Raw genomic sequence first — 18,751 nt, 5'->3', positions numbered from 1 at the left:
GCAGCCTCACAGGCTCCTGCGGGGTCCAGCCTGCTCCCAGCCCTGGGCAGAGATCTTAGAGCAGCCACTGCAGACTGGGCGGTCAGACTGAAAGATTTCCAAAAAGCTGTTACCATTGCGTAAGGGGAAACACTCGAGTAACACATTTTAAAACTGTTTTTAACAGCAAATCAGTCCCTCATTTCTAGAGACTGCAGACTTGTCATTCCCTAGAAAGAACCTTTTCCGGCTGAATGGCTTCTTTGTGAGGAAAGGGGAGCTGCCCCATTGAGCACTCAGAGAACTTGTTAACAAGTCTTTACCTCAGGAAAGAGGAAGTTGCTCGGTGTATTAATACACCGACACTCCAGCTTCCTATTTTTTTGGAGCGAAATAAAAGACTAGGATCTAAAACCCAATTAGCTATCCGTGACCTCAACTCCGAGTCCCTTCCCTGTGCTGAGCGACCTCAGTGCAGGGATGGCTGGTTCCAGGGATGGCTTTTCAAGGGTCCTGGGTGGAGCTCGCACTCTCCCACAGGCTCATTATACACCCCCGCCTCCTCAGGGGGCACAGACTGGAGGCATAGCAAACGGGGAAAACAAGCAAGAAGTTATAATTTGACCAAACAGCCATATTATTCTGATAAAAAGAGCTATTCAAAAGGGCTCTGCCAAGGTTACTGGTCCTCAAATTGAAAGCTGCCTCCCCCGCCCAGTATGTGAGCTTACATTTTGGGCGGGGGTGGGGGTGGGGAAGGAGAGGGAGAAAAAGAGGTGGAGCCTATCACAAACGGAAGGCTAAAACAGCGTTTGTGTGAGACACGCATGCCGGAGTCAGCATCTCGGGCCCAAACGTGCACACACACCCCAGAAAACAGTGAGACCAACTTGTCTGAAGCCCCATTTTAAAAGCCCTCAGTATTCTCAAGAACGTGCTCTGGCTACATGTTACTAACAGTGATCCGGAAATGGATGAAAAATGACGCATCCCATCCGTTCACTTTTGTCTTGTTTCAACAAAATCACCTAAAAACTCCTTTCTGGGAATTTCAGGAAGAATGCTTTCAAATAGAGAGGCGAGATCCAAGAAATGGTAGACTCGGAGAATGGCAGGAACACACTTCTGTAAGAGCCTTGTGTTCTCGAAAGGATACCTCAGTCCACTTCACTCTTTGGATGAGGTGGTCAGATTTTTCAAAAGTGACAAGATGTACTTGAGTTCCCAAATTCTGAATAATAACAAGACTGGAGGAAGGTGCTATCACAGTTAATAAACACTTGCCATCCTTTCTGAATGCACGAAAGCCAGGGCCCTGAAGCCCAAACCAAGACCCAACCCCTGGCTCAGTGCAGGAGGCACACATGACCCGCCACTCGGAGACCAGGGGGCGGCAGGCGGTGCGGGGGTGCTGGAGCCGGCACGAAGCAGAGGACACGTTTCCACAATTAAGGCAAGTTTCTTCACTTTCATGCTTTATTGAAAGTAAAATATGAATCAAAGACAGGTATTGGTAAGCAGGTTATGTCTCTAAAGAATTACTTTTTAGTTCAGAGCAGAATGTTGTCCCATCTACTGTGATAAAATCCTTTATGGACCAATGCATCTGGTATGAAACGCGAGCAAGGAAATATAACAGAACTTTATTCCCTCCCGTGACTATAAATCTCGTATGTAAACATGATTTACTGTTACTGCTACTAAACCGATTCCGGCTTTGCTTGCCCCTGCCCACCCGCCACCCTCCCTTAAATATAAAATTTGAAACATTTCCTTCAAGTCTGATGTCCGTCAGTGCAATCTGCTTTATTTGACATAAGGCATTTGGGACAGTCACTTCGGCATAGTTTTCTGCCTTTTGGAAGAGTCACAGAATGGTTTAATTCTTAAATCCATCTTTTCGTTAATGCCCTAACATATGTCAAACGCCTCTCTTCCCTTCTGTCATTTCTTAGAAGTCAGCAAGTATTCAAAAGATTAATGTCCAAGAAGACCAGTACCTGGGAAAAGAAACACATGTGGAGGTACAGCTGTGAACGGAAAATGAAGAGTTCGGTATTCCATTTGCCAAGAATGCATCATCAACAGGGAATATCCAATTTAATGGACGGGCACCGCAGCCCCCGGAAGGCGCAGGGTAAGAACAGAGCAGCAGGCTCCCCGGCTTTTGGTGAACCCACGTTTTGGGTGAAAGCCACGCGTTTCCTATGCGACATCTTCGCACAAGTGAACCCCATCTTATTGATGCTTTCATTTGATGGCCATTTTGCATAAAGAATTTTTTTGCTTTGTTCTGACCACTTCTTTGTAGTAGTAAATGTGCAGATAACAAAGCTGCATTGAGAGGAAGGCTTTACTTAGGCCAGTAGCTTTGCTCACTCATTTGTGTAAGCAAAGGACCCCTGGTATTTGATTAAGCTCAATCCATGGCCAAAAAAAAAAAACAAAAAAAAACAAAAAAAACAAAAAAAACAAAAAAAACACCACAAGTTGCCATGGACCTGTACTTGATGAATTAATAAATATTATTAGTCTACACAACTAATAGTGGCCATGATGTGACGGGACACCGCCATGTCTCCATCCACAGTCATAATCCAAGAAATGCCTGACTTCTGAATAGGTAAATGAAACCTTTTCACTGAACTGGATACAATTCAGCAAATTCCTTTCCTCTAATTCTCATTAGTCATACACGAAATGTTTTGCTCCAAGGTGGGACTGAGAGGAGGAACGGGGAAAATGAAAATATAAATGCCACTAGCTAATTCCCCACCCTCCCCACCGGCCCCGCCCTGCCCCCCCAAACGAGAGAAAGAGTGCAAAATGGACATCTGGAGGTAGAGATGTTGAACACACAGGCCCTCTCTGAGGCCTGAGTGCTGAAAAAGATAATGAAGAAGCCTGAATAAAAAATGCATTTAGCTAAAATTAATTTCAGCCATGAGCCTATATTGAATTAAATTTTAAAATCAAATTACAGCCTTCGCTTTAAGAGAAAATTACAGTATGACTCTGACATTCATGAACAAAACATGACAAATGTAACTTACCTTTAAACCCTTCTTCTGGCATGCATACTAGAAAAAGAGAGAGAGGAAAAAAATTCCAAAATGAAAAGACTGTTGTGACAGACAATAATGCCTAAATACCAAAAAAAGTTTATAAATAACTTTTAATTACCTTACTCACCCATAATGATTACCTTTGAAATTTTGGGTGAGAATAATCAGGTGATGATCTGTCTCTTTGTTTTTATTTTTAATCAAAGCAACACACAAGTGAAATACAGCAGAACAATGACTGTCTCGGGAGCCCACTTGGGCAGCACTCCAGGGGGGCCTGGAGAAAACCAGGGGACAAGTGCCCCCTGGGGCTCTGTCTCTCCCCACCTTCCCTCCAATCATACACTCTAGAAGGAACCACTTCTGACCCATGCAGCCTTGTCTCTTGGTCTTTATTTCCGGAACTGCACTACTGATGTTCTACTACTGATAGGCAGCTTCACCCAATACGGTCACTTAACACGCACTCTGTGTGTTATAGGTATTATGTACTGCATTCTTTACATCAAGTGAGTCAGAGAAACAAATGGTATTAGGAAAATCGTGAAGCCGAGAAAATACATTCACGGCGCCGCACACACACTTATCTGCCCGGGTTGGAGTGGGCCCAGCACAGTTCAGAGGCGTGTTGTTCGAGGTCAGCTGTATTGTTATTCCGTTAAATAGTATCTAATAACTTCCTCTATGAGAAATAAAGATTTAGTTCCTCTAACCCATCTCTCTCCTGACAGTGGTATTTTCTGTGGTTAAGCTCGCCAGCGTCCATTACTCACACTCATTTTTACGCCATCAATAAGTGCTCACAGTCAAAACTCTTAGTGTGCCTTGGTCAGCCGTGCTGTCTGGTAGGACTTTCTCTTTCTGGGGTTGGTGATGGCTGCATCACTCGGGACTTTCATTTGCTCTGTGCCACCTCTAATTCAAGCGGAAACCCTGGAGACCTGTAAACCTCAAGGCATCACCTTGCCCTCACACCTGCCCTCGTCCCTGTGGCCGCGCTCTGCCTGAGCGGTGCTCCCCTCCCGGGTCTGGGCGGGGGTGCTCACGGCGCCGCAGATCTTCTCTACAGAGCTTCCCGGTCACGTCTTCTAGGGCGGTTTTCCTTTGTTGGACCCCTAGTTTGGGTTCCACCACCCATTTCTTTGGGGACTTGGACTCTTCTTTAAGAAGAGCATACCTTTCCATAGTGTCTTGGCAAACAGTGTTGGAGAGAGAAGTATTTGGAGGCCTCGAATGTGTTCAAAGAGCCATCAAATGTGAGCGTAGGACAAAATCTGTCTAGTTGTGGAATTCTAGATTGGAACTCACTTCTCCATCCTTCAGACTCTTCATCCTACAAAGGGAACCCCTTTTCCTCCGGCATCTCTGGACGTTTTAGATTCACGTGTCCCTAGAATTTCACTTACAGCATTGGACCCTTGGTACGATCATTATTTTCATGAAACCCCTTCTGTCCTCTCAATGGTTCTTTTCTAGAGTCCCTAGCTATTTGGTCCCTCTGTATTATTTAATTTTTGAGCTTTCTCATGCTTCCTTTAACTTCCTTTCTTGAGGCTGCTGATTGACACTGATTCCAGGCCCATGTCACTGCTCCACCTTCTGGTGGTCTGAAGCTGCCCATTTCTCCCCAGGGCGGTGGAGGACCCATCAGTGAATATCGGTGGGCCTCACGGAAGGGTGCCAGGGAGGGGCTGTGTACGGCCTCACTGCTTCTCCTACAGGTTCCTCTTCTCAGGCTGAGACCTCACTCCGCTGCCAGAAGTACCTGGGGTCTCCCATGCATCTGTCTGAGGGTCTGCAAGCAGAATGAACTGCACTTCTGGTTGACCTCTTCTATCGGCAGGTTACCTGTATTTCAGATTCTGCAGCTCAGCTACATTATCACTACTCTGTTCTGAGCTTTCCATTTGCCCAATTTTTGGACACGCCCTTCTCTATGATCTTCGGGGAGAGTGTCCGATTCCACCCTAACAACACGTAAAACGTTTTCAAAGTGAAAAGTAAAAACATTGTAGATGGGAGCTTCACCAGGTGTAATTACCTCTTCTTCTAGCAACTTAACAAGTTCCTAAAGAAAATGTGTCTTTACCTTGCATGACATCGTCCATTGCAGCATAATCTGCAATCGGTTCATCAGCCTAGAAAAACCAATGAAGACAAGTGAAAACCAGGGCGGATCCTCACCACGCGGATGGCGGGTCCACGCTGCAGGACACAGATACATGTGCTGCCAGCCACGTCCAGGACTAACAAAGGACGCCCCTGCCTACAATGATGTGTCTACACTCATCACTCCCAAACCACATGTGGTGACATGGGTTACCTGCTCTTAAACACACCTTTCGATGTGGAAATCGATTCCCCTGAGCTTACTAAGCACAAAATGAATGATTGCGAGGTAGGATGCCAGCAGGGGCAGGGACAGGGAGTTAGGTGGAAACGAAGTCAGACTGGTCCTCTAAAAAGTAAGTTAGCTGAAAAAGAGTTTTGTCCCTCCTCAGCACCAGGAACAAATCACCAATTCCTTTTTCAGGACAGAAGCCAGCTCAGAGGCTTATGACCAGCACAGACTCAAGCAGACCCTCTGAAGTGCAAGTCTGCTGATACATGATCTCACAAGGACTGAGGCTCCAGAGATATGGCAAGCATGGATCACACAGCTCAAAAGCGCGAACAAATACAGACCTGCTACCGGGTGGCGCAGTGGAGGCAGGAACGGTGGGGATGCTTTTGGCCAGTACAAAACCAGAGAGGCAAAGAGAAGAGACAAAACCCAACCTTTGGGGGGGGGGGGGCGCGCTGGAGGGGTGTGTGTGTGTGTAAGGACAGGACTGGGCTGAGGTGGTTCGAGGACCCCGCCTTTGCAAAACACGGCCCCTCTCTCCTAAATCTGCTGTAGGCAAAGGCAATTTCCATGCCCTGGACAAAAATCCCAAGAAGTCAACCAAAAGCATTTTGACTGTGTGGCCAAGCCTCGTGTCTCGTATTTGTTTCCTAGCTGGAGTGGCTGGTACTTCTGAGCCAAGAGGAAATGAGGGGATGGTTTCATAGAAGGAAGGTTAAGGAATTCTGCTGATCCAGAAGGCTGGGTGGACGCTTAATCTACATCTATCATTTTTAACAAAAATGATGAAAACCCCACAAGAACCGGCGATATCCTGATCTCCACTGGGCCTCAGCTGAGCCGGGGCGGAAGGATCCGGAGGCCAGCTGCTGCCCGGCATAGCCTGCTGATGACCGGAGGTGATCTCAACTGCTCTGGCCTGGGGGGGGGGCAGCTCAGCAAAGTCTTCTAGGATTCCTCAGGGAAGGAGCCGTCACCTACCTTTAACAAAATCACAGATTCCGGAATGACGCCAAGGGTGCCGAGGGTGGCACAATCATCGCTTAAAATCTTTCCATCAATTGATAGATTCTGGTCAAAAGGAGCAACTGAAAACGCGTGCATGATCTGTACCAATGCAAAAGAAAGTGTGTATGAGACGAAAAATGTGGAGACTTACACTCCATTGGAATACATGAACACATGGATTCTTTAACAAACAAACAAAAGTCTTCAGAGTACAAAAGACACTATTCTTTGCAGTCACCCACTGGCTCCACTCCTATGGAGACCAGAATCCTAGTGGTCTTGGAACATCCTTAGGAGGCCTGGTAGAAAACAATTAAACCCATGGGCCCTTTTGTTCTGCGCCTTGCCACCTCCCCAGAGCAGGGGAGTAGGGTGATCAGAGAAGCAGGTGGACAGCTCCTTGGGTTTTAAGACCGACGCATGGACGTGACGGCCACGCTCCTCAGGCCCAGGTCCCACGTCCTTTTAACAATCATGTCAAAATTCTTTCCTAAGACCATCTTTAAATTAACCAGCAGGTCATCTGGTTTCTTCTGTCTGGCCTCATTCTTTAGCAAGCCTGGACGACATAATTCAGCCCTTGGGACTGTTGTATGTTCTTAGACCGTCCTCTAGGAACCAAGGAACCGAAATATGAACTTCTTCCAGGAAGTGACCCCTTCCTAATTCTAGCCAACAGTTAAACAATTAAGTACATTCAGGGGCCCCTGTATGGCTCACTTGGTTGAACGTCTGAATCTTGATTTCAGCTCAGGTCATGATACCAGGATTGTGAGATCAAGCCCCATATCAGGCTCTACACTGAGTGCATAGCCTGCTTGGGATTTTGCCCCCCAGTCCCACCCATCTCCCCAAGTAAAAAATATGAAAAACTTAATACATTCAGAAAAATTACTATGCATAATATTTAAACTTTTTTTTTCAAGTCCACAAAATTATCTTAAAATTTTTATCATTTTGGGGCAGGCAAGGAGCACACTGTACCTTCAATGATATGGTCTAATTTGCAATGGTGTTCAGTTTATTACGCTTCATAACGTACACACTAAAGTGAATGTTTTATTACCAACATCAATGTCACGGGAAAGCTATTCTACCTTTGTATGCACGCTGCTTCTCTACTCTCTGAATCTGGAAAGATGCAGCAGCCCTGAGCCACTTCTGTGTATAACAGGGCCCAAGAGCTTTCCAAGACAAGAGCGTGGCTGGAACAGTGACCTTAGTATTTCATGGCCTAAGGATAATCAGGAACAAGGATAACAGCACGGGCCTCCTGCATGCTAGGCCGGAATCTTAGCGGGACTTTGCAAAAGGACACCAGCTCCTGAGAAACAGAGGTGGCTCTGGGGCACCTGGGAGGCTCCGTTGGTTATGCTTCCAACTCTTGACTTAGGCTCAGGTCATGATCTCATGATTGGTCAGTATGAGTGTCGGGCTCTGTACTGCCAATGTGGAGCCTGCTTGAGATTCTTTTGCCCAATCCCCTCTCGAAATAAACATTAAAAAAAAAAAAAAAAAGACAATACAGACAGTTCTGTGGCTGAAACATACAAAGATCATCCACAAACGGCCTTTGAATCAGTAAGCCCATTTCAGGTAAGAAGTACTCATAGGACGCTCTACCACAGCCAGCCCAGCACACAGGAGTCAGGCGGAGGTAACCAGGTTTTCAGAGAGGGAGGTCATGGGGGGAGAGAGAGCAGGGTTACCGTGGAGGTGTCCGGCACCAACATCTCAGCGGGGGCTCGTGCCTGACTTCAGGATTGCCTGCTGGAAGCCCAGAATGCTGTGTCTTCGCGCCGCCCCGGTGAGGTTGGACAAAGCAAACACCTCCAGACACGAGCACCCTCGCTGAGGGGCTGATGCTCAGGACCTGATGTACTCAGCACACAGAAAAGGACATTTGACATCGGACAACTAAATGAAGCTTTATGAAGAAGCTACCATGAGTCAATTGCTTAGTTCAGTTCGGGAAATACGAACATTGAGTGAGGGAGCCTACCCTGGAGGGGTTCAGAGAGTGAGGGCAGAACATGGTGGGGCTGGGGGCAGAAGGTCCAGGTCAGAATTGGGGAGCATGGAGGAAAGGAGAGTCGGTTCTACGGCCGGAGGCCAAAGCAGGTTTGTAGAAGAGGTGCTATGAAAGATGATCACGCATTTAAGTGTGAGGAGAACACGCTACCTTCGAAGAAGGGAACAGGCCAATCAAGGGCACAGCAGCAATTGGCACAGCAACACACAAGCCATAAAAATGCCTGAATATAATTAGTAGTGTTATAGTGCAGTATTACAGTATTATAGTGCAGGGATGCCTGGGTAGCCAGTGGACCAGGCATCCGACTTCAGCTCAGATCATGACCTCACGGCTTGTGAGTTCAGGCCCCACATCCAGCGCTGTGAGGACAGCTTACTTCAGATTCTGTGTCTCCCTCTCACTCTGTCCCTCCCCTATTTGCACTCTGTCTGTCTCTCTCAAAAATGGGTAACATTAAAAACATACATATACAGCACACAGGTACAGCATCCCTCATCTACGAAAAATACAAGGAGCGACGAAATCCCTGTTCCTACAGGGAAGCCACTGCGCCACTCGCTACAGCACAGGAGGGTGTGGCCTCAAGGAAACGCAGGGGCAGGGGCTTCGGCTGGCAGCCATTTAACCACGGTGCCAGCGTCTCCTCCTTACTAAGACAGGCAGCGTGACCTGCTCAGTACGCGTCCGTGGGAGAATGAAATAATACAACTGAACACCGAACACCTTCTGTGAAAGGAGAGGAGTCAATTGTGCCTCCATTTACTTTACGGTTTCAGGGGCGGCTGAATTAATCATCAGGCAAGTGAAACTTCGCACGGTTTCAAAGAACAGTAAATGGGTATGTCTAGAACAAAATACATACAATTTTACAAATGATGGCCTCCTATTAACTTGGACATGTACTCTGTCCAAGAGGAAAGGCTCCATCAAACATTTAAAAAAAGGCATTACATACTAACAAACAAAACAAAACAGAACACTCACCCCCACTATCTGAGGGCCACACTCGAGCCCACCACAAAACCCCACGCCGGCCAGGCTGCCAGGCAAAAGGTCACATGGAGTGGGAGCTTTCAGAGCGACCAAAGCTCAGCTGCAAGGGGAAGTTACATTTCACTGCCTTTTCTTTTGACTCTGGATCGCTCGGCTTCAAAGCCCGGGTGGGGGTGGGAGGAAGGACGCTGCAGAGGGCCCGTCTGAGAAGAGCAACGGGCCCCATCTCGGCGGCGTCCGGCTTCCAACAGCTCCTCTGTGCAGGGAACATGCTCCCAGACAGAGGTGGGTTCTGCTGACTTTTGATTTGTTCTTCAAAAGTGGGAGTCCGTAACAAAAGCAGCACGGGCCTTTTAAATGTCCGTATCCACAGGGGCTCTTTTCATAATTTAAAGGTTTTGAATGTTCGAGGTTTACCACTGACAGGCAAAAGGCCGGTGACAGAAACAAGCTTTCTCAGATGTAAAAGGTACAATAACAGAGTAAAGATATTATGCCAACACATTTATTTTCAGAACCATGGGTTCAACCGAGGGAAATACTGTTCCCAGGACAATCTGGAACACATAACCCCCTCAAAGGAAGCCTGTACTTTTGCCTCAATTACAATGATAAATATCAGCAGAAAGAAAAAAATGCAGAACCAGTAAACTATGCCACATGAAAGCAGCAAAGAAGAAAATTTGGTCGACTTTCTGGATATATATCAGTGTCTGAAACTGATTAGAGGCCAGTTGTATATGTGTGTGTGTGGGGGGGGTTTTTTTTTTTTTCACGGGCATCTTGAACTTATCAGCCCCTCTTGTCTAGATTTTGGGACATATCATTGCCACACTTATTTACAGTACTTTAGTATTGATACCAAGAAATAACAAATTCATCTAACATTTTCATAATGCCTACAGTGCAGTCACTCAGCTAATGTGCAAAACAATGCTTGCTTTTGGGGGTGGGGGGAGTGGGATGGAGAGGAAAATAATGTAAAACAAAATTTTAAAAGCCCACGTGGTGGGGGGAAACCATGGGGAAAACATCGCTCTATAAAGAGAGGTAACATTAAAATTCTATCAAGTAGACTTATGTGACACCAAATATATTGTGATAAAAAAAAATTCCAGACTCCTCCAAGTGAATAAACAATGAAGTAGCTGCCTTCTATTTCCCCTGGGGTTTCACGGCAGACCCTGGTAACCGGCGCAAACACGGGTGAAGTGGCCACGGGGCGGCGTCCAGCTCAACACCGCGAGGAGACTTAGCCCTGAACACGCTCGGCCCTCGGAGGTTCTCGTTATTAGAAGGCGACAGATTTGCTCAGGTTCTCAGAAGCCAAACCACTGTCACCTTTACAGAAAGACTCTTGGCTATCTTGTGTGGCTTCTCAAAACATTTTAAATTTATTTTTAAGTAATCTCTACACCCAACGTGGGGCTTGAACTCACAACCCAAGAGTCCCACCAACTGAGCCAGCCAGGCGCACAAATTCTTGGCTATTTTGAAAACTTTTTTTTTTTTTTATAAAGACTTGTATCAATTTAGGGGCCATGTAGGCATTATTCTGAAATCAAAAGAAACCCTTCTCAATGGATTACTACTAGGAGGGTGGGGCCTGAAAGAAAACAGACGAACAAACACAGGGCAAAGCAGGAACGCAGGAAGGTCCCTTCTAATTTGACAGCATACTTAAACAAACACTGTATTTTCCTCACCTGAATTTTCAATTCTTTTAACGTTTGATTAGCAGAAACAAGAAGTGCTTTCTCACCACGAACTTTTCTATGTCGCATACTGCGCCGAATGACTTGCTTTTGATAGGCTATGTAATTCTGATGGGTTATCTTTTGCCGCTTTGTTCCTCCATTGCTCTATAAGAAAAACACAGAAAAAACAAAGCACCTCATAAAGGTCATCAGACAGACAAAAGCAATTTACATATTGGTCCCTCAACTGTTTGAATTTCAGGGTCAATGATGAGTAGAAACTCACCAGATCCTTACTTAGCGGGCTCACATAAAATTGAAAAAGAAAAGGATGCATGAGTTATAGTGGTAACTTCATGTAAGCACCAGGTCCCCCCCACCCCAAAAAAATTACTATAAAAAGGACATTTAAAAGCAAAATGGTACCTTTGACCTTAAGTCAGGAAAACACACATGTGATAAACCAGAAATACTTTAAGATTACTAAATTTAAACCAGAAATAACCTGAATCATAACATTTGTATTACATGTTTTCTTTTTAAGAAAGGAAGGAAGCTAAGTATAAACAGCTGAGAACTTTCAAAAGAAAAGACATTCTTAATAAAGACATCAAACTTGGTTTAACTAAAAAACGGGACACACTGTGCCTCTTGACAGGATCAAGAAATAGCTCTGTCAAAGATCTTTGTGAAAATTTTTAGACCTGAATCTAATCACACATTGAGAGCTGACTGACAATGTACAGAAAATACAGAGACCAGAGAAACAAACTAAAATCAATAATATAAGGGGGAAATCTGCTGCATTAAAGATGAGGGACAATCTATAAGACCTCAAAGGTCAAAGAGGAAAAGAAAGGGGCTAGGGAGGTAAGATGAGCCTTCCAGATATAATACAATGTACCCCTTTGACTGCATGCTGGTTTGAGGAGGAAATACTATTTTACATATTTGGGATACCTAGGGAAAAAATTTTTATTGAAAAATTTTTAATGTTTATTTTTGAGAGAGACACAGAGGGTGAACGGGAGAGGGTCAGAGAGGGAGACACAGAATCAGAAGCAGACTCCAGGCTCTGAGCAAACATTCAGCACAGAGCCTGACATGGGGCTCGAACCCATGAACCCAGAGATCATGACCTGAGCTGAAGTCGGCTGCTCAACCGACTAAGCCACCCAGGTGCCCCTGGAAAAATTTGAGTATGGGCAATAGAACACTATCTTACTTATATGCTGCCTTAAGTATGTATATATTTTTTAAATTTTAGAGCAAGTGAGTGGGGGAGAGAGGCAGAGAGAGAGAGAGAGAAAATGAATTTAGGGGTGAAAAGTCATGACAAATACGATTTACCTAAAGATAGTTCATCAAAATATGCAGGGATACATACATATGAACACAGAATTCCTAATGTGCCAGTCTTAAGAAAAATAATTATAGAGAAGGACCAAATGTCTTTCTACAACACTCCCGTACATGCCTCAAAAGGAGACAAACAGTCAAGAGACTTCTGTTAACCAGGCCAAAGAATGAGAGACACGAGATTCCTTTAAACAATTTTCCCCCTGCTTTAATTAAATCTGGATGAGGTAAGCCCCAGGCCCTGGCTCTGGTTTCTGCAGTTGTCACTGAGTGTTAGCCGTGCATGAGCAGAGCGGTTCAGGGGCCATCACCGGCACAGATGCCACAAACTCACTACTGACAGAGACCCAAAGATCTGCAAAGCAGATGAGGATCAGGACGCAAGCCGACGAGAGCACCGGCTCCGGGTGACACCCGCTGGCGAGGCTCCACGCAAAGCTACATTCACCTCTAGTCCTGAGGCTAGAGACAGACAGGTGGTTCAGGTGGTTCCAACATTCCTCAAGAAAAGGTGACGTGGGGGACACCTGGGGGGCTCAGCTGGCTAAGCGTCTGGTTTCAGCTCAGGTCATGATCTCATGGTTCGTGGGTTCAAGCCTTGTGATGGACTCTGCTCAGAGCTGGAGCCTGCTTCAGATTCTGTCATCCCCCTTTCTCTGCTCCTCCCCTGCACGTGCTCTCTCTGGTCTCTCAAAAATTAATAAACATTCAAAAAAAAAACCCTGTTATGTGGAAAAGGGAGTTAAAAAAAATAGGGGCATCTGGATGTCTCAGTCAGGTAAGCATCTGACTCTTGATGTTGGCTCGGGTCATGACCTCAGGGTTGCTGAGATCAAGCCCCGGGTCTGGGGCTCTGTGCTGACAGTGTGGAGCTTGCTTGGGATTCTCTCTATTTCCCTCTGCCCTTCTCTCCTCATGCATGCACATGCTCTCTCTCTTCAAAGAAATAAGAACATTAAAAAATAATAATTTAAAAGCTGATGAAACATTTTCCTTAATCTCAATCACAGAAAGGAAAATTGAAGGTGGACCTAAATTCCCAAAATTACAACGGTTAAAAATATCTACAATGAATCCAAATTTTACTTTAGAAATACAAAACACAATCAAGCAACAAATCTGTGGGCACTAAAGAAGATATATTTTTTAATGGTTCTGATTTTAAATGGGTCTAAAAGCTTTTCCCAGAATTATTCTTTAAAAAAAAAAAAAAAAAAAAGAAAGAAAGAAAGAAAAGGAATTAAATCCAACTATCTGTCAAAAAACCAGCCCACTGGTTTTAGATGGCTTTCAATTACCTAAGTAATATCCGACACTGGGCACATTATTAACCTGAACTGTAGAAAAGGTCAAAGTCAAAGGGACTGGGTTGATCTCGCTTAGAGGAAAAAAGGGGGTTTGTTCCTCCCCATTAAGGACAAGCAGAGATGCATCATTACCTATTACAGGGACTTTAAACCACAATTATAGAAGCTACCTGTGTCCTGAACTGTAATACAACATCACAAGAAAATGTATGAGGTCCCTGAAGGTCTGAAAAAGTACACCATTCTTATGTGACCGTCTCTTTTCTAAAGGAAGGCTACATTTTTTTTTGAGGGTCAAAAATATTTAAAACATTCTAGAGGATGACAATATCCAAACAAGGAGAGGGAAGACAGGAGAAAATTATAATGTATACATAAAAAAATTCTAGCCTAAAAAGCGATGTTTCCCAGCATTCTTTGTCATATTTGTAAATATCAAATCTGCAGTCATTCAAAACCAAAACTGAAGAGTGGCTCCACATCCACTCGTTAGAAACTGCTGTGGTTTCAACCACAATGAATAAAAGTAGACATTCCGAAATGCTGGCTTCCCAAAATTCCACATCACTTGAAAATGTGAAGAGATTTCTAAATTAACTCAGGCTGAAGAGCAAAGCTTAAAACAGAATAGGAACGTACATGTTGAGCTTTACAAACTAACTGACATCTATTTATTCAGAAAATGAGTCAGCAACAAGAGATTTGGGGGGAATAAAAAGTTTCCAACAGATTTAGAAAAAAAATTTTCAGCTGATTATTAAACCATACATCCAACAGACCATCATTAAAACAATAAGGTACAGCCAGCCAAGCAATAAAAAGACAATAAAGTCCTAAGTCTGGATCGAGATGTTGCTGCTCTCCATAAGCATGTAATTTTAATGTGTCAACTAAAATGAACGAACAAACTAGTTTGTGGGTCTCTGACTTGCAAGATGGATTGTAGGAGGCCATGGAGAAGAGTTGATGACAAACAGGGTTAGGAGTGAACCGCAAAGATAGGTCTGTAAGCTCCAATCAAGAGATAATCTCAAATCTGTCCCAAGAGACAGAAGACCTACATGGATGAAGATATGAGTGAGTGCAGGAAAAAAAAAAAAATCGGCATTCCTGTAAAATGATGGGGTTGGCTATTTATGAAGGGAAGGGCCCCTCCACTGCTGCGGACTCAATGAAACACAAATTGGCCTGAAAGACTGGCTGACCAGGGTCCCCAGGGGGGTGTACCAAGTGCCCGCTACTGTTCTTTGAAAGGTTTTCACAGCATTTCAGGAGCTGGAACAAGGAGGGAGACAGGTGTGATCTCTCTCTGTACCAGGTGGAAAACTACAAGTAATGTTCTCTGCATGGAGACCAAAATTCAAGCAAAGAGGGCTTTTCCAACTTTCTGATGGTGAAAATGAAGTAAGAGTATCCGTGTATACACGTATCTCCCCTCCGTAACAGGTGCAGTGGATGGGGAATCTAACCTTTGCATTCCTTTAGGGAGAAGGTCAAACATAATTTGGCTAATCTGTTGTAGTACCAAAGCAAGAAAATAAATATCTAGGCTGATACGACTAAATTATAATTAAGGAAAAATTCCATGTATGTCAGTTATCTAGAGAATCCATGGAACTCAGTAGTCTGGCTTTTTGAAAAGCTGAAACTTGTCTATCCCATATATCAACCAAATTCCCAAGTTCTTTACCATTCTTAATATCCTTTCTTCCAATACACTATAAACAGGCAGAATATAAGTGGGACAGAACATCAGAACAGAATACACACAAAAACAGGAAACTTTAAGAGGAAAGCATTAAATTCGTCAAAATGAAATAAAGACTAATGTTGATCGGTCATTTTACTAACACCTTAATTAGAAACCCAGAAATTTCTTCTATAAATTCAATTACTAAGACCATAGTTGGTTTTATTTGTAATGAGGGAAACTGAGTTTTCATATTTTAAGATTAAGCAGCTAGCATACCAAGAGATGCATCTAGTTTTAATCTCCTTTTCCCAGCTAAGGATTTGATCATTATGTTGTTTTAGCCTGTCTTAATAGCAACAAATACATTAATTACAGAATAACGCCGTTCACAGAATTCTGAGAGGAAGTGAGGGCACTGCTGCCCGCCACTGAAAGTGAGGGAAAGAGGGCAAATAAGGGAGCCCAGAAACCAACGACCCACACAGGGCACGGACCAGTGTCTAGGGGCAGGGAGTGGCTGCTTTCAGAAAAGCGGAAGGCGGGACAAGGCAGCTTCAACACGTACTTGATTAAAATCAGGATCTTTTTCTCCATCTGGTTTAGCTTCTTCCTTATCCTCCTCGGTTTCAGAACTACTCACATTCAGCTCCGGAACTGAATCCTTCATCACCTGAATGCACACATGAGAGGGTAGGGGGGAGGTGGAGGAAGAGGGAGAGGGAGGGAGGCGGAGGAAGGGCGAGAGAGAGATGGTCAGAACCTTGCAGGGCAGGCCTTGAAAGGTGTGGGGACGTTATCAACAGTGGGATAATACACCAGGCAAAGGATCAAGATTTGAGGGCTGTTTCCTGTGCTCTTTTAACATGTTAGTTTATATCCTAGGACTTACTCTTATTGTATATGAAGCGGTCCTCATAAATGTAAGTAGTATCTGCAGAAGTTATTACGATCAGGCTTTTACAAGATGTCATTTTGCAGAAAGTCAAAGAGGCTCTAAGTTTACCCTGTACCCTAGCATGGGGACTGTCATACCATTCAGACATCTGGAACCACAGCATTCCTTCCCTCTGAGAAAGGGAGAAGGATGGAGCAAGTGCTGAAATACTGTTAGGAAACTCTAAACAAACAATAAAGCTTTAGATAAACTGGATACTATTTTTTTAAATGTATTTATTTCTGAAAGAGAGCAGGAGGCAGGAGCACAGAGAATCCCAAGTAGACTAAGCTCCGTGTGAGGCTGAAACTCAGAACAGTGAGATCTTGACCTGAGCCACAGTCAGATGCTTAACCTACTGGGCCACCCAGGAGGCAAAATGGCTATTATTTTAGATACCATTGTATGCAGCGACTACGAGACAAAGAAGACTTAAACTTTTAGAGGAAACATGGAGACATTTATACTCATTAACCTCATTTTCTCAGCCAAATGAGGAAATAAAAGCCTTAATTCAACTTGTAAAAGAGAACCCAAGAACTAAAGAGCATACTTTGTAAATTATCCTCCTAAAACAATGTGTTTGGTAACTATCATCCAAAAAAATAGTTTCATCTTTAGTTCCAACTATCCTGGAATCAAATTAATGACATGCACAGAGATCTGGGTCAGGATCTCCCTAAGCGTCATTCCTAATATAATAAAAAGGTCCAAAATCCAATGCAAAGCAAGTTTTAACACTCCTGCTCCCAAAACACACCTCAATCTGTCTACTCATCAACTCCGAGAGATTGATGCAAGAGGCTCTAAACGGACCCTCCTTAATCCTGTTCTGTCCTTGTGAATACCAATGGCCAGGATAAAAAAAAAAAACTTTTTTAACATTGATTTATTTTTGAGAGACAGAGTGAGACAGAGAGTGAATGGGGAGAGGGCAGAGAAAGAAGGAGACAGAATCTGAAGCACACTCTAGCTCTGAGCAAGCATTCAGCAGAGCCCGATGCAGGGCTGGCACTCACAAACCGAGAGATCGTGACCTGAGCCTACGAAGGACGCTTAACTGACTGAGTCACCCAGGCACGGCCCCTAGGATAACCTATTAAAAGCATAAATCACATCACACCATGACCCTGCTGCAACTCTCCAGTAACTTACATCTGTACCTGGAATGAAATCCCCAATCCTTGGTAGGATGGATAAAATGTGGCAGGATTTGTCCCCTACCCCATACCACTGTACACCGATGGAAGAAACCTGACTTTAGACCCACACTATGCACTATGGTAGCCAGTGGCTACATGTGGCTCTTTAAATAATGTACAGTGCTGCTTCAGAGAGGGTTCAGCCTGCGGTGAAAGCATATCGGGCTCACCTCTCTGCCTGAAGCACCCGCCACAGGCTGGATGTCTGCGGCTCCTCGAAGATGGGTTTTCTGTCCAATTCCCTTCTAATGCTGCCACCTCGACCTCTAGCTTTACCCTGCTAGATTTCCTTCAAAAACACTCCTTCCTGTGTTATATTCTGTTGAGAATTTCCACACCAATGTTCACCAGAGGTGTTTGCCTCTAATTTTCTTTCACGTTGTATCCTTGGTGGCCTTGAAAGCGGAGTTTGGGAGCACACCGTGAGCTACTTTTTGGAAGAGTTTCAGAAGGCCAGGTATTAAATGGTTGTTTGGCAGAATTCACTAATGAAGGTATCTGGTCCTGGACTTTTGTTTGTTGTGATATTCTATTATCTCATGATTCAGCCTTGGAAAATTATGTTTCCAGAAATATATCTACTTCTTGAAAGCTCTCCAGTCTTCTTGTAATTGATTTCTAGTTTCACACCATTGTGGTTGGAATAGACGCTTGATACTCTTTCATAAATTCTTCTTCACTTTATTGACTTATTTTGTGGCACATCATATGACCCATCCTGGAGAACGGTCCCTGTACGTTTAAGAAGACTGAGTTTTCTACTGTTAATGGATGGAATGTTGTCACTGTATATATACATAGATCTATTACGTTCGTGTGGCCTTATGGGTCACGTAAACCCATGTTTCTAAAGTCATTTTTTTGTCTGGATGATCTGTTCATTGATGAACCTGGGGTAGTAAAGTATCCTACTGTCAATGCGTTGCAGTCAACTTCTCTAGCTCCGTTAACATCTGCCCACTGATGACTGTGTTTACTGCTACGCTTAGATTCTCTCATTATCTTTTGCGTTTCTACAATAGGTTTTTGCTTTGTGGTCAACACAAGAGTCACACTTAAAATAGACTAGTATACAGCAAGTTAAATTTCATCATATTCTAAAACTGTTGTTTTGTTTTACACCTCCAATGTTTCT

The 18,751-nt window shown here is 44.2% G+C and overlaps 1 protein-coding gene across 1 annotated transcript in view; it reads right to left on the bottom strand.

The window, feature by feature from the left end:
• Positions 1-1,432: 1,432 nt before the first annotated feature.
• Positions 1,433-18,751, bottom strand: part of USP48 (ubiquitin specific peptidase 48) — a 79,469-nt gene continuing 62,150 nt past the window's right edge. The window contains exons 22-27 of the mRNA XM_029945883.1: positions 16,046-16,150; positions 11,131-11,286; positions 6,370-6,495; positions 5,134-5,182; positions 3,033-3,059; positions 1,433-1,979 (exon numbers count right to left, since the gene is read on the bottom strand). Coding sequence (XP_029801743.1) covers positions 1,957-1,979; positions 3,033-3,059; positions 5,134-5,182; positions 6,370-6,495; positions 11,131-11,286; positions 16,046-16,150 — 486 coding nt within the window. The 3' untranslated portion in view covers positions 1,433-1,956. The remainder of the gene's footprint in view (positions 1,980-3,032; positions 3,060-5,133; positions 5,183-6,369; positions 6,496-11,130; positions 11,287-16,045; positions 16,151-18,751) is intronic.

Source organism: Suricata suricatta, chromosome 8 (genome assembly GCF_006229205.1).
Source record: "Suricata suricatta isolate VVHF042 chromosome 8, meerkat_22Aug2017_6uvM2_HiC, whole genome shotgun sequence".
Classification (NCBI taxonomy): domain Eukaryota; kingdom Metazoa; phylum Chordata; class Mammalia; order Carnivora; family Herpestidae; genus Suricata; species Suricata suricatta.
Note: the sequence above shows the minus strand (reverse complement) of the source record. Positions and strands in the feature narration are given on the sequence as shown.